The sequence below is a fragment of the Cervus canadensis genome, chromosome 18 (genome assembly GCF_019320065.1).
Source record: "Cervus canadensis isolate Bull #8, Minnesota chromosome 18, ASM1932006v1, whole genome shotgun sequence".
Taxonomy (NCBI): domain Eukaryota; kingdom Metazoa; phylum Chordata; class Mammalia; order Artiodactyla; family Cervidae; genus Cervus; species Cervus canadensis.
In genome coordinates, this window is record NC_057403.1 from 20,679,477 (window position 1) to 20,693,477 (window position 14,001).

General features: G+C 41.3%; 1 protein-coding gene across 3 annotated transcripts in view; it reads right to left on the minus strand.

Moving 5' to 3' along the window:
• Positions 1-1,255: 1,255 nt before the first annotated feature.
• LOC122420989 (orphan sodium- and chloride-dependent neurotransmitter transporter NTT5-like) overlaps positions 1,256-14,001 on the minus strand; it is a 27,688-nt gene continuing 14,942 nt past the window's right edge. The window contains exons 2-7 of one of the 3 annotated variants that reach the window (XM_043436660.1): positions 7,416-7,817; positions 6,838-6,995; positions 3,922-4,071; positions 3,334-3,532; positions 3,057-3,216; positions 1,256-1,576 (exon numbers count right to left, since the gene is read on the minus strand). In XM_043436660.1, coding sequence (XP_043292595.1) covers positions 1,564-1,576; positions 3,057-3,216; positions 3,334-3,532; positions 3,922-4,071; positions 6,838-6,995; positions 7,416-7,761 — 1,026 coding nt within the window. In that variant the 5' untranslated portion in view covers positions 7,762-7,817 and the 3' untranslated portion in view covers positions 1,256-1,563. Of the gene's footprint in view, positions 1,577-3,056; positions 3,217-3,333; positions 3,533-3,921; positions 4,109-5,466; positions 5,709-5,874; positions 6,489-6,837; positions 6,996-7,415; positions 7,818-14,001 lie in introns of those variants that run through there. The other 2 variants (XM_043436662.1, XM_043436661.1) reach the window with 2 other exon arrangements.

The window sequence follows — 14,001 nt, forward strand, 5'->3', positions numbered from 1 at the left end:
AATCCTATGAAGCCTGGTAGAAGTTGTGTTTCCCCGAGATTAATTATATGTACTTATGACAGGTGCTGGGGCAAGGTGCTATCCACCAGACACCTTTTATGCTCATCCCAACTTGGATTTTTCAGATTATGCCAGTTGTGTGAATTTGAACCAAAATTCCACGTAAGAGTTACAAATTCTCAAAAAGTAAACTATTTTTCTCCTATCAAAGACAGCAACAGACATATGCATTTTATTGTTATTTAACTCTTTTGCAGAGAGTACAGTCCTTAAGCTTTCTATGTACAGGGGTTTCTTTTTCTTTCATGGAACCAAGGCTTTGTCTTCATCTAGCCTTTGAAATCAAAATCCCTAACTTACCAGACAGTGGCAATTCCCCCAAAGTGATTACTAAGCTTTACTACCTTACCTATCTTAATTCAAGTTTAGAATTAATTTTAAAGATCTTTAATCTTTAATCTTAAAGATTTCTTCTAATTTATTCTAACCTCATTTACACATTTGAAGAGGATGGTTGATATGTTTTATGCTACATTTAGGGGTCTTGTAATAAAGTGTGTTTTATCTTATTTTTTTGTCACGGTGCCCAAAATGAATCCTCCTTGGGTTTTCTTCAGTATCTGCGGTCAGCCTCTACTGTCCTCCTCATTCTCTGCCAAATATCCTGTTTCGAAACCCCCAGACCACCTTCGTAGAAAATACGATGTTGTGAAAAGTTTTAAGCCCCTTGGTATTTAAGAGATAACGACAAGGTCACCAATTAGCAGACAGTTAACTGCTTTGCCATAATCAGCGACTCTACTCTGTTCGGTCTAGTGTACTTATAGGAAGAAACAGGAAGAGAGGACCTGGGGTTCTAGCATTTGAATTTAACTGGAAACTGGGATTTTCTTTATGACAAAAGTAAAGTTTCACTGAACTGATTAATTTACCAGGATTATTTTTGCCCTGATTTCATAGGGACCAGACCTTACACAGACCAATTCCAAGAGGAAAGTAGCCCAGGAGAAGTAGTATCAGCGTTTACCATTAACCAAATACCGGAAGTCAAGAACACCATTATTATAGGTCTGATGAGGGAAAGTGTGGGAAATACAGGGAATGACTGCTATGTTAATTCCTATCAGGCCAGAAAAACTTTGCCAGTCCAGGAAAACTGGTATTTGGGTCCAGTTACATTAGCAGTTTCTGCATTTGCCTCTTCTAATACAAGTTGCCAACCAGAGAGTTCCACCTTGATAAAGGAGTGATGTTGTGCCAAATGAACCAAGTCTTTATTTCCAACAGGAATTATTCACAGGGCAGAAAGTTTTCCCTCTGTTTTTGGTTTATCCATTTTAATAATCTTTTGTCTTTTTTGCCTCACCTGAAGCCGTGGACCAACCTTCGGTGAGTCCCCCTTAGCTTCAGGTTGGAAGGTTATTATGGCCGTATTGTGGATCATGGAGACAGGAGAAACCACCCGAATGATGACGGTGTAGAAAAAGTAGACAGGGACAGGCAGGACGGTGATGATGACGAGGAATATAAGCAAGGCTTTAGCCCATGATGGATAAATTCGGGTCACCTCATTTGACTGTGGAGAAAAGGGAAGAAGGTTTAGAATGCCCAGGTTCTCTGAAGTGGAAGGCTGAAGAGGGTAGGGATAGGAGACAAACCAAGACAACAGACTAAATAACTGAATCTCCAGGGAATTAGATGACTGTGTCCTAGTTGTAAGAGTGGATTTAGGAGTGGGAGTGGGGAGGAAAAAAGTGGACTGAAAAGTCTCATGTCCATTCCTTAGGGGTTTCTGGCGTCTGGGGAGGGAGGCTCACATTTCTTGAGTCCCAGGCCAAGTAGGTGATATCCTTCACAGACAGGTGAATCAGGGTGCTTAAAAACAGGACTAGCAGCACAAATGGAGACAGAAAACACCACAGCCAACGATAGATGGGGGAGATGGGGCGGCCCATCATGATATTCAGGTCTGTAAGGAACCTGGGAGGAGGGGTCACAAGACTTTGGGAGGCCCATTCAAGCCTTACCCAGCCTTGGTGTGGGGGTCAGTCCAAACCTAACCTGGGAGAAAACCCTTAATATTTCTTAAACCTTTCTGCTCACACCTCCGCAACCAGTCTTCTTGCCTCTAATTCATCCACTTTCAGTCTGGTTTCTGTCCCAGCCCCAGGGTTTTTCTTTTACATCTCTCTCCTCCATCACCCTTCAGGATAAAAGCCCAACTTTCTGAAAGTAGCTTCTTTAAGCCCACACATCCAGCTTTCTTTGGTGCACCTTCTTAATCCCAATACATACAATTCAGGTTCCTTCTGCTTAGAACACCCTTCCCTCTTTCTCTCCCTTGACAAACTTCTCCTTCATCTTTCTATATTCTATTCATGCATCATCTCCTTGACTGACTCTTCTATCTTCTTTAGATAAAAATCTGTGTTTCTAGAGTTCCCTCAGCTGCCTCCATCCTGCTCAAAGATATGTCTTTCTCCTTGGACTCTGAGAGCAGAAACTAAATTTAATTTATCTCAGTATTCCCCAGTACTCACCACAAGGCCTGCCTGGCAGATAGGAGACTCTGAGAAATATTTGAGAATGACTGGTTGCATGAATGAACAAACCGATGCCAAGAGTCACCATCATCTATACACACTGCCACCCTTGGATTACACGGGGCTTCTCAAATGGTAGTGTGCATATGAATCACTTGTTAAAATACAGATACAGATCCAAAGGTCTGGGGTGGAGCCTGAGGGTCTGCATTTCTGATAAGCTTCCAGGTGGTGCCAATGCCACTGGTCCACAGAGCAAGCTTTCAGAAGCAAAGCACTACACATTTCAGATGTCCACACTACCCTGGTTGAAAGAACAGCTCAGGAGCCCCTATGACTTGATGTAGACTGATAGCCACTTTCCCAGTTTACACTGATATTCCCCTGGAACCAGTATGTTCTTTTTTCCCACCCTCCTGGGATCTCTCCATATGCCCTGAGATAAGAGCCTGGCAGTAAGAACAAAAGGGACTCTTAGCTGTGTGGCAGGAAATTCTGGGATTGGAACATCACCTCCTGGCCCCATATATCCAGGCCATGGCAATGGTCTCCAAGATGACAATGAAGAAAAGGGGCAGAGATACCCAGTAGTCATCCAGCAGGTTCACATAGTAGCTGCCTGAGGGCCTCACAAAAAGGAGGCTGCCCAGGAACATAGGCACACAGACACCCACTGGAGAGAAACATCAGATATAAATCAAGGTCAGTATCAAAGCTGTGCTATGTAAGCCCCACTGGGGTTAAACTAAATGATGGCCATAGGTGGGAGTAGGGTCATAGGTCAGAGTACCTGTGAGCAGTTTTGAATGCTCCCTGAGGGAGAAAGTATCCTGGAGAGGGGTGATGATGCCTTGTATGATTCCTATCACAGTGCTCAGCCCCAGGTTCACCAGCAACAGGAAGGTAATGATGGACCAGAAGGTGGGTCCAGAAAACAAAGAGATGATATCACTAAAGGTCACAATGACCACACCTGGACCGAACATAACCTGTGAATGAAGGGAAGAATGGTGAGGGCTCTGAGCTCAGTCTGGGGAGCTCTAACTCCATTTCCATCCTCTCCCCTAGAAAACTATCTGTAGCCCTGTTCATGGATATTATTATACTCATCTGGCCTTGAGGCATGAGGATTTCCTCCTGGTCTAGCAACTCTTTGGGGTTGGGGTGAAGAAGCTTATATGAATTCTAGTGCTTTGTGCTACAAAGGCTACAACTGCCTTATCACAAAAGGATACTATGAATCTTGATCGTGGTTGTCCAAGATGCTTCTGAGAATTGCCTTTCTGAATTCTACAGACACCTAAGCAATGTGGAAGTTTCTGGTGCTCTGGGGGCTTTGAGGGGAACTCTACAGCCCTATTCCCAATCCCCTACCTACCTTATTCAATTCCTTAGATAAGTCGCATTCAGTCAAATTGGGTAGGATTCTGTTTTTGATGTGTTCAGGGAGGTTGTTGAGCCACTTGGGGTAGATGGAGCTCGGATCATAGTATAGACTGTCTGGAGGGTGGGCCTCAGGCGGCAGGACCTGGGCAATGATCAGATCCATCACTTTTTTGGCATTCCTGGGGACAGGAGTAGAATTATATAGGACCATTTGGACTTTGATATAACCTACTCCCTCAGCCTCTAGATGAAAAGGGAAATTACTAGCCTAAAGTTTTTGATTTGATTAAAGTAGGGCCTGCACTGAATCCTAGGTATCCAGGATCCTGCATGATACCTATTTTCATCATCACAGAAATGCTTGTGTGAGGCCAGAGAATTTCTGACTGAGGCAGACTCCTGGAGAGCACTTTCCTACAGTACCATTGAGGGTTTTCAGATTTTTACCTCCTACTAGACAATCTCAGGATAACGTTACGACTTCTTGGCTTTCTTGACCTGCTGGCCTCTTCAACTTCTTTATTCGCAACTCTCAACCTTCTATACTTCAGCTGTCCTCAATTATTAAGCCTCTTTCAACTTGCCATGCTCTCTCAATTGTCTTAGTGTCTTTGGTCCCTGATGCTCTCTCTGCTTAGAACTATCCTACTCTATCTGCACTCAGTCTCCCCCAATTCTACCCTCTAAACTTTCTCCACCTGGCAAATTCCTACAAATGCTTACTCAGCTCGCTACACTCTATTTACTGCCATGGAAATCTATTCATGATCTCTTATGAGAGCAAATCAACAAACTGCAGAAAAGTAGTATGGTATAGGCCAATTTTTTTTTAAAAAAAATGGCATGTTTTTATATACGGGTCTATGAATTGGAAACACTTGAAAGAACACTCCCAGTGATTACTTGTCAGGAAACAAACTCAGCTCAGGATTGCCTCTACCAGGAAACCTTCTCTGACTGCTCCAAGTTAGTAGCTCCCTCCTCTGTGTCCACTCATCATCCCTACTACTAGTCCTCATCTAGTTTGTGATTATCTGTTTACTATTTGCTTCCTTATTTTCTTGAGGTCAGGGATGGTAATCTAGTTTACCATTGGCTGTGTTGCCAGAGCTCAACACAGGGGCTGGTATATAGGAGATGTTTTTATAAACGTCTGACGAGCATTTTTTGAATGAATGTTATAGGAGAAGAAAATGGGAAATAGGCTATGGGGACCCTGGTGCAGCAGGCCCTTTTTTTGTCTAATGGTTCAGCTGAAAGTATCCTCTAATTTGTCCATGGCAGCCTCCAGTTAAGAATGGGGTGAACACACTTTTGAAAACCTCCAACTTTGGGAGTTTCCTAGCTTAGAAAGGCATCTCTGAAAGGGACAGAGGTGGTAGAATTCAGGTATTTCTAAGGTTTGGGATGCTCCAGTTTGAGGACGCCATATTGACAGCCAACTTCCTTGAGTGATGCGAGCCTAGACTGGAGTTGTGTGGGCTAGTTCTAAGACTTCGGTTTTTGTGACGATCTCCATATGAAAGATTGGGCTCACATCAAGTAACATTTTTCGTTGCTATCTGTGACCAAGTGGCCCATTACAGCAAATACAAACACCGTGGTAGTCAGTGAGGCAAGCAAGTTGAGAAAAGCCACAGCATAGGCATCAATGATACAGTTATTGGACCGAGGGATGTACGAGCTGATTGCTGTGAAGCTGCCAAAGCCGGGGCCCAAGGACAAAAAGAGCTGGTTTCCTGTTCGGCGCCACACTTCCATAGAATACAGGGCTGGTACCTGAGAAGGAAAGGTACCATGTAAATGGGGATACAAAGAGGAGAGAGACAAGCCAAGATGAAAATGGAAGACGAGAAGAGAGTGAAAGAGGGAGCTAGGAGGGTCTCTATCAGACCAGCAACCCTACTATTTGGATAAGAGACTTAAAGGGTGGGTGATGCCTTACCTTGGCAGCCAACAAATTCTTGAGGCCAAAATATGCGCCTTTCATCATGAGACTCCGGATAAGAAGAGAGAAAAGGATGATGTAGGGAAGGAGTACTGAGATATACAGCATCTGAGTAGGAAGTATGATTCACAAAGAAAGTTCAGCAGAGGCAGAAGTCTGTAGAATAAGATCAAAGGCTATTGGGAATCAGAGGGAGGTCAGATTAGAGGGAATGAGAAGTTGGAGATGTATAGGCATCAAGTTAGGAGAATATTAGGGGATCTCAGATAGAAGGAAGCCCACTGAATTAGTAAGTCAGAGGGTAGCTCACCTTCCCAGTGGACTTTGGCCCTTTGATCATGGAGATGCAGATGATTAACCAGATCACAAGGACAGAGGCACTCAAATGTAAGAGTGGTTTCCCATCTACCTCGATTTCATCTGTGGCCTTCAATACCTTCCGGTACCAGAAGTATGTGGTGGGGTTGGTCCGTGCGCATTCAGAATCTGAGGTGAACTGGCCATGGAGGGAACTGCAGGACCAGGTATGCCTCCCCCTTCTTCACATCCACCCACTCCTTCCAGTCCCATTTCAGCGTATTCTCCCAAGGATCCTTTTCCTACTTCAATCCTCTGTCCTTCTCTCAGCCCTCCCATTTGCCCTTTTCTTCCCTCACTTCTCACCAACACTGGAGTTCTGTGATAGGGGGCACAATAACCACGGTAGTGGAGACTGGAAAGACTGGATCAAATAGAAGAGATTCCAGGCCATGAGCACACTGTAGTACAAGCCCACGATGATGCACACCTAGGGACCATGAAGAGTTCTGGAGACCGGAGAAGGGTAGGCTGGCTGAAGGGAGAACTGGGGAACCGAGTGGACTTGACCCTGGGAACTGAAGCACGGGACCCATTCTGGGATGAGGGTTAGGATGGGGATGGGGTGTAAAGGGTAGGCCTGGGCAGCCCAGGGCTCCTCACCATGAAGCTTGTATACCCTACACCACCAATCCAGGGGCTGATGACCTTCCACACACCAATGCTGCCCTGACGCATCCTCTGACCAGCTGCCATCTCCAGGAAGAGAAGAGGAATCCCAACCAAAAACATCATCAGGATGTAGATGATGATAAAACTGCCTGTGCAGGGAAGTCAAGGAGGAGCTCTTAGAACCAACCATCTGGCCTGGACTTCTTCATAGGTCCAGGAAAACATGTTCCCCACCAGTGACCTCCCTCAGGGCCACAGGCATCAAGGGTCAACTGCTTCCACATCCCTCACAGTCCCAGATATCTAGCCCCCAATTCCTGGAAGACCAAGATACCTAGTCTCTCTCGCCTTGACCCAGGCCTCTAGCTTCACCATTCTTATGAAACTAAGTAATCAGATATCCTGCTCCCACCCTCCCAAGGTTCTAGGGGTTCAGGTACCTGGCCCCTGCCTAGGTCAGTTTCCCAAATCCTCAGCCCCTATGTATCTCAGAGACCCCAGAGTAGCCAGGACAGGTCTCTGGATCCTCACCCCCTTGTAGGTTCATGATTTCTGGTCCCCAGGCTTACCACCTCCATTGTGAAAACACAGATAAGGAAAGCGCCAGATGGTGCTTAGCCCCACAGAGAAGCCCACCTGGGCCAGGAGGTACTCAGTTTTATTGGCCCAGATTGGTCGTTCATGGGGGGCTCCATCCTTTGGCTCATCTTTGCTTAGGGTCTCCAGTGTGTCTTCATTATCTTCATCAGACCAAACCTGTGCTGACAGAAGGTCAAACTTCTGGCTCTCCTCAGTGGGCAGCTCAGACACTAACTGGTAAGCTGAGGTAGTAGCAGTCAGGGATATGGAAGTTGAAGGTACAGACAGCTGAGATTTCTCTTCCTGAGCCTCCATGTCTTCATTAACAGTTGTCATCCTGGGTGAACTCTAATTGCTGCTTCTGCAGGGATGGGGCCTCCTTCCTCGTTGACCTTAAGGACATTAAGACCTGCAGACTTTAGTTTTATGAGCTAAGGGAAGATGAGATTAATCCTGCAAAAACCCCTGAGGCCTCCCCAACCTTCTTATCCTTATGTGGTAAGAATATGGAGTCTCCACTCTGGAAAAGATCTCCAGGAAATAATAACTTGAAACAATACCATCTACAATACCAAAAGACTTAAAATAATTTTATGAGGAATAACTTTATAATGAAAAATAAGCAAGACCTTTACACACACACACAAACTATAAAATGTTGTTGAGAGAACAAAGAAGCCCTAAATTAAGTGATGTAACATGTTCATGAATTGGAAGTCTCAGTAGTCTAACAACGTCCATGTTGCCCAATTTGGTCTATAGACTCAATATAATTCTTATTAAAATCACAGCAGGGTATTTGAGAAAATTGACAAGCGAATTCTAAAGTGTACATTGAAAGCAAAAGGCCTAAACTGGTTAATACAATCTTGATGGAGAAGAAAAAATGTAAAGACTAACTATAAAGATATAGTAATTAAAACAGTATAGTATTGATAGAAGGATCTATGGCACAAATAAATCAATGGAGTAATATGCTACGCTGTCCAATATGGTAACTACTAGCCAGGGGCTATCTAAATTAAAACTAAGTAACATTAACAATTTAGTTCCTCAGTCATACTGCCACATATCAAATGCTCAGTAGACACATGGATACCATATCAGAAGGACAGATATAGAAATTTCCATTATCCCAGAAAATTCTTTGGATACCAGTGGGAGAGCTCAGAAACATACTCACACATATACAGACACCTGATTTACAACAAAGATGGCACTGCAGAGCTGTACAGAAAGGACACTGCTTTCAGTAAATGACTAGTTGCTTGCGCGATTGGATATCTATATAGAAATAAATGAACCTCGGCCTCCTCAACTTCACACATTAAATAAAAATATATTCAGAGCAGACTGTAGTTACACAAAAGGTAAAACAACAAGATTTTAAGATGAAAACCCCAGGAGAATATCTTCATGACTTGAGGGTAGGCACAGATTTCTTAGACAGGGCACAAAAAGCACTAGTCATAAAGGAAAAGTTTGACATATTGGACAAAATTAAAAATAGAAGTGTCTTTCAATCAGAAGTTACCATTAATTGAGTAAACACAGACAAATCACAGAAGATATCTGCAAATATACATGGTGAACAGAATCATGCCCTCTTCCAGGATATCCACATCCTAATTCCTGGAACCTGCCAATAAGTTACCTCACATTTCTATGTAATTAAATTATGGATCTTGAAATGGGGAGATTATTTGGGATTATCTATGATGGACACAATGTAATTACCAGGTCTTTGTAAGGGAAAGAAGGAGATAGCAGGTTCCAAATCACAAAAGGGAATAGGATAGCAGAAGCAGAAATCAGAGTGATATCCTTTGAATATATAGAAAAAAGCCATGATTCAAGGAATGTAGATGAATCCTAGTATGTGGAAAAGGCTAGGAAATGGCAAAGCCTAGGTCCTCTGTAAAGAACACAGGCCTGCTGACAACTTGCTTTTAGTTCAGTGAAACTGATTTCAGATTTCTGACCTGCAGAACTGTAAGATAATACATTCATGTTGTGTTAAGCCACTAGGTTTGTAGTTATTGTTACAGCAACAGTAGGAAACTAACAAAATACATAATCAAAAAGGGCATGTTTTTCCCCTAAAATTTATTTTTAAAAAAACACCCACAAATAAATAACAAAGGCAGGAGGGAAAAAGTGGAAGGAAGGGAACAGAAAGCTCAAACAGGCATATTATCAAAGAAGATATACAAATGGACAAGAAAGAGGAAAAGATACTCAATGCTCAACTTCATTCATCAACAAGAAAATGTAAATTAAAACCACAAATGAAAACAGATGGGTGTATATGTGATAAATCAGGTATGTCAATATGTTAACTGTAGAATCTAGGTTGATGGGTATATGGATGGTCACTGTATAAATCTTTGAACATTTCTGCATGCTTAAGAATTTTTTCACAATAAAATATTTGGGAGGACACCACAATAAGATACCACTATATATCCACTAGACAAGCGAACATGAAAAAGACTGATTAAACCAAATGATGGCATGTGTGGAAACTTCTGGAACTCATATACACTGCTGGTAGGAACACAGATTGCTATAGTGGCTTCAAAAAACTAGTTGAATGTACCCACATACTTTAAATATTTTCATACGTTATCACCCTTTCCAAAGTGGTTATCTAACAGAAATGTGTACATAAGTGCAGCAAAAACCACATTCAAGAATGCTCATAGCTGCAATATTCATAACTGCCAAAACCTGAGAACAACCCAAATATCTTTCAACAGTAGACCTAATAAGTGAGAGTATATTCATATAATGAGACAACAGCAAAGAGTTAATTACAGGTATGTGCAACAATCTGGATGAATCTCAAAAATATTATTTTAAATGAAGGAAGCCAGGAAGAGAAGAGAACATACTATATAATTCTATTTATAAGAACAGGCAAAACAAATTTATGGTGTCAGAAGTCAGGATAGCACGCGCACGTTGTGACAATTTATCTAGCCATAATTATGATTGTACATGCCTTAATATGTGATACTTCAATAAAAGTTTATCTAAAAATAAATGTTTGGGGGAAATGCTGGATTTCTACACAATAACAATAAACAGAAAGTGGATTTTAAAAAGAAAGCACAATAGCAACAAAAACTTTATGACATCAAGAAGTAAATATAAACAACATTAAAAGTCTTAAATAAAAGCAGAAATAGTCTATGTTCATGAGCATAAATACTCAGTACTGTAAAGATGGAATTTCTCCCCCAAATTTATAGATTCAATGCAATTCCAATCAAAAATCTCAAATTTTTTTTTTTCATGAAAGCTAGCAAGATTTTACTCTATATTTATTTGGCTGTGCCAGGCGGCATATGGGATCTTAGTTCCCTGACCAGGGATCAAACTCACACCCCCTGCATTGGAAGTGCAATCTTAACCACCAGGCCACCAGGGAAGTCTCTACAATTTACATAGAGGAATAAAGTGTCAAAAATAATGAAGAGACACCTTCTGTTACTGGCCAAGGTGGAGTGAGCTAACGACATATAACCAATCCTAATTACAGTTAAAATATCTGGATAGAATACAGAAAGCAACTCCCTGAGGACTTTGAAAAGTAAATAGCAGCAGTCAGAATGGGTATTTAAGTTAACTTGAATAATGACTTATAATGCAGAGAATGATTTTCACATATTTTTCCCCTCCTTTGTCTCTGATCCAAGAATAAGCTGAATCATAGACCTATACAACAAGCACTAAGTGAAAAACTCCAGGAGAAACCCCCTATTTCTCAAGGACCAGGAAAAGGAGCTCCTATGCCTACTCCCAACCCCAAATAGGATGGAGGAAATACCAATTTCCCCTTCACAACCTGGAGGCTCACAAGTATGAACTGCACAAGTATGGAATGAATGCAAAGAAGCACAGCAAGACTTTGAAAACTGAACAGTGATAGAAACAACTGACCAAGCCACAGACTAACCCTAGGGTGGCACACGCTAACCCAAATAGCATCACAAAGGCTATGAAAATTGAACTAACATTGTAACCACACCGTAGAAGATATGACAAAATTTGCCATCTGAACTTAACCAGGTTGACAGTCTGTTAAAACAAAATAAGCAAACAAATTCAACATTCTCCAGAGGATATTAACAGGATCTTGAGTCTCAAGACAAAATATTCAAATTTTCCAGGATACAATCCAACATAACTCACCACTTACACACACATACACACACACACACAAATCTGACCATTTCCCATGGGAAAAGACAATAGATGTCAACCCTGAGATGAACCAGATGATGGAATTATTACACAGACTTATTTTAAAAATTTTTATTATTTTTCCAGTTTTTAATGAGGTATGATTGACAAGTAAAAATTGTAGGGACTTCTCTGGTGGTCCAATGGCTAAACTTCATGCTCCCAATGCAGTGGGCCCAGATTCAATCCTTGGTCAGGGAACTAGAACCAACATGCCGCAACTAAAGATCCTGCATGCTGCAACTAAAGATCCCGTGTGCTGCAGCTAAGACCCAGTGTAGCCAAATAAATATATACATATGCAAATATATGTATATATATACTTTTAAATTATATATATTTATGGTATACATGTGATGTTTTGATATATGTGTACATTGTGAAATGATTACTACAATGAAGTTAATTAACATCTCTCACCTCACACTTACCATTAATTTTGTGAATGTGGTAAGAATACTTAAGATCTACTTTCTTAGTAAATTTCAGGTTTACAATACATCATTAACTGTAAAGTCATTGTGCTGTACATTGAGAACTTACTCATCTTATAATTGAAAGTTTGTTCTCTTTGACCAACAACTTCTTTTCTTCCTTCCCTCTGCCCCTATAATCACTCTTCTTCTCTTTGCATGAGTTAGACTTTTTTAGATTCCACATATAAGTGAGATCATGCAGTATTTATCTTTCTGTGCCTGGCTTATTTCACTTAATGTTCACAAGGGCTTCCCCTCGTGGGTCAACGGTAAAGAATCTGCCTGCCAAAACAGAAGACTCAGGAGACGCAGGTGTGTTCCCTGGGTTGAAGATATACCCTGCAGAAGGAAATGGCAAACACACTCCAGTATTCTTGCCTGGAAAATCCATGGACAGAGGAGTCTGGTAGGCTACAGTACCATAAGGTTGCAAAAGAGTCAGATATGATTGAGCACAGCACATAGCACAATGTCCATGAGGTTCGTGTTGTCACAAATGGTAGTTTCCTTAAGGTCAATAATAGTCCAGGGTGCACACGTGTGTGTGTGTGTGTACATGTGTGTGCTATTAATACATTCTTTACACCACTAAACCACTGATGGACACTTAGTTGTTTCCATTTCCCGGCTGTTGAGGTTAATGCTGCAGTGAATGTGAGAGTGCCGATATCTCTTCAAGATTCTGATTTCATTTTCTTTCAATGTATACCCAGAATTGGGGTTGCTGGATCATATGGTAGCTCTATTTTTAACTTTTTGAAGAACTGTCATCCTGTTTTCCATAGTGGCTGTTCCAAATTACATTTCTACCAACAGGGTATAAGGGCTCCTTTTTCTCCACATCCTTGCCAACACTTGTTATCTTGTGACTTTTTGATAATAGCCATATTAACAGATGTAAGGTGATATCTCATTGTAGTTTTGACTCGCATTTCCCTGATTAGTGATTTTGAGCACCTTTTCATATAACTATAGGTGGCCATTTGTATGTCTTCTTGGAAAAAAATGTCTACTTTTGAAGTTGGATTTTTTTTTCCAGAGTTGTTATGAGTTCCTTAGTATATTTTGAATGTTAATACCTTATGGATACATGGTTTGCAAATATTTTCTCCAATTTCATAGGATGCCTTTGTATTTCTTTATTGTTTCCTTTGCTGAGGAGAAACTTTGAAATTTAATGCAGTTGTTCTTGCTTTTGTTCCTGTGTTTTTGGTATCATAACTTCCTCCCTCCAAATCATTAGTTCTAGTTTTATGGCCTCCGGTCTTCAAACAACATAGAATTGTTTTGTATGGGGTTAGATAAGGGTCCCATTTCTTTCTTTTGCATGTGAAAATCCAGCTTTTCCAGAACCATTTATTGAACAGAATATCCTTTTCCCACTGTGTATTCTGGGATCCTTTGTTTAAGATTGGGGATTCCCTGGTAGCTCAGGTGGTAAAGAATCCACCTGCAATAGGGGAGACCCTGGTTCGATTCCTGGGTTGGGAAGATCCCCTGCAGAAGGGAACAGCTACCCACTCCAGTATTTTGGCCTGGAGAATTCCATGGACAAGACTGAATGACTTTCGCTTCGCTTGTTTAATAAGATTAGTTGACTGAATATGTGTGGCCTTATATCCAGGCTCTCTATTCTGTTCCATTGGCCTAGGTGTCTGTCTTTATGCCAGTACAATATTGTTTTGATTTACAATAGCTTTGCAATATGATTTGACATTAGGAAATGATATGCCCCAGCTTTGTTCTTCTTGCTCAAGATTGCTGTAGCTATTTGAGATCCTTTACAATTCTGTACAAATTATGAGATGGTTTTTCTTACTTCTATGGAAACCCATCACTGAAATTTTTTTTT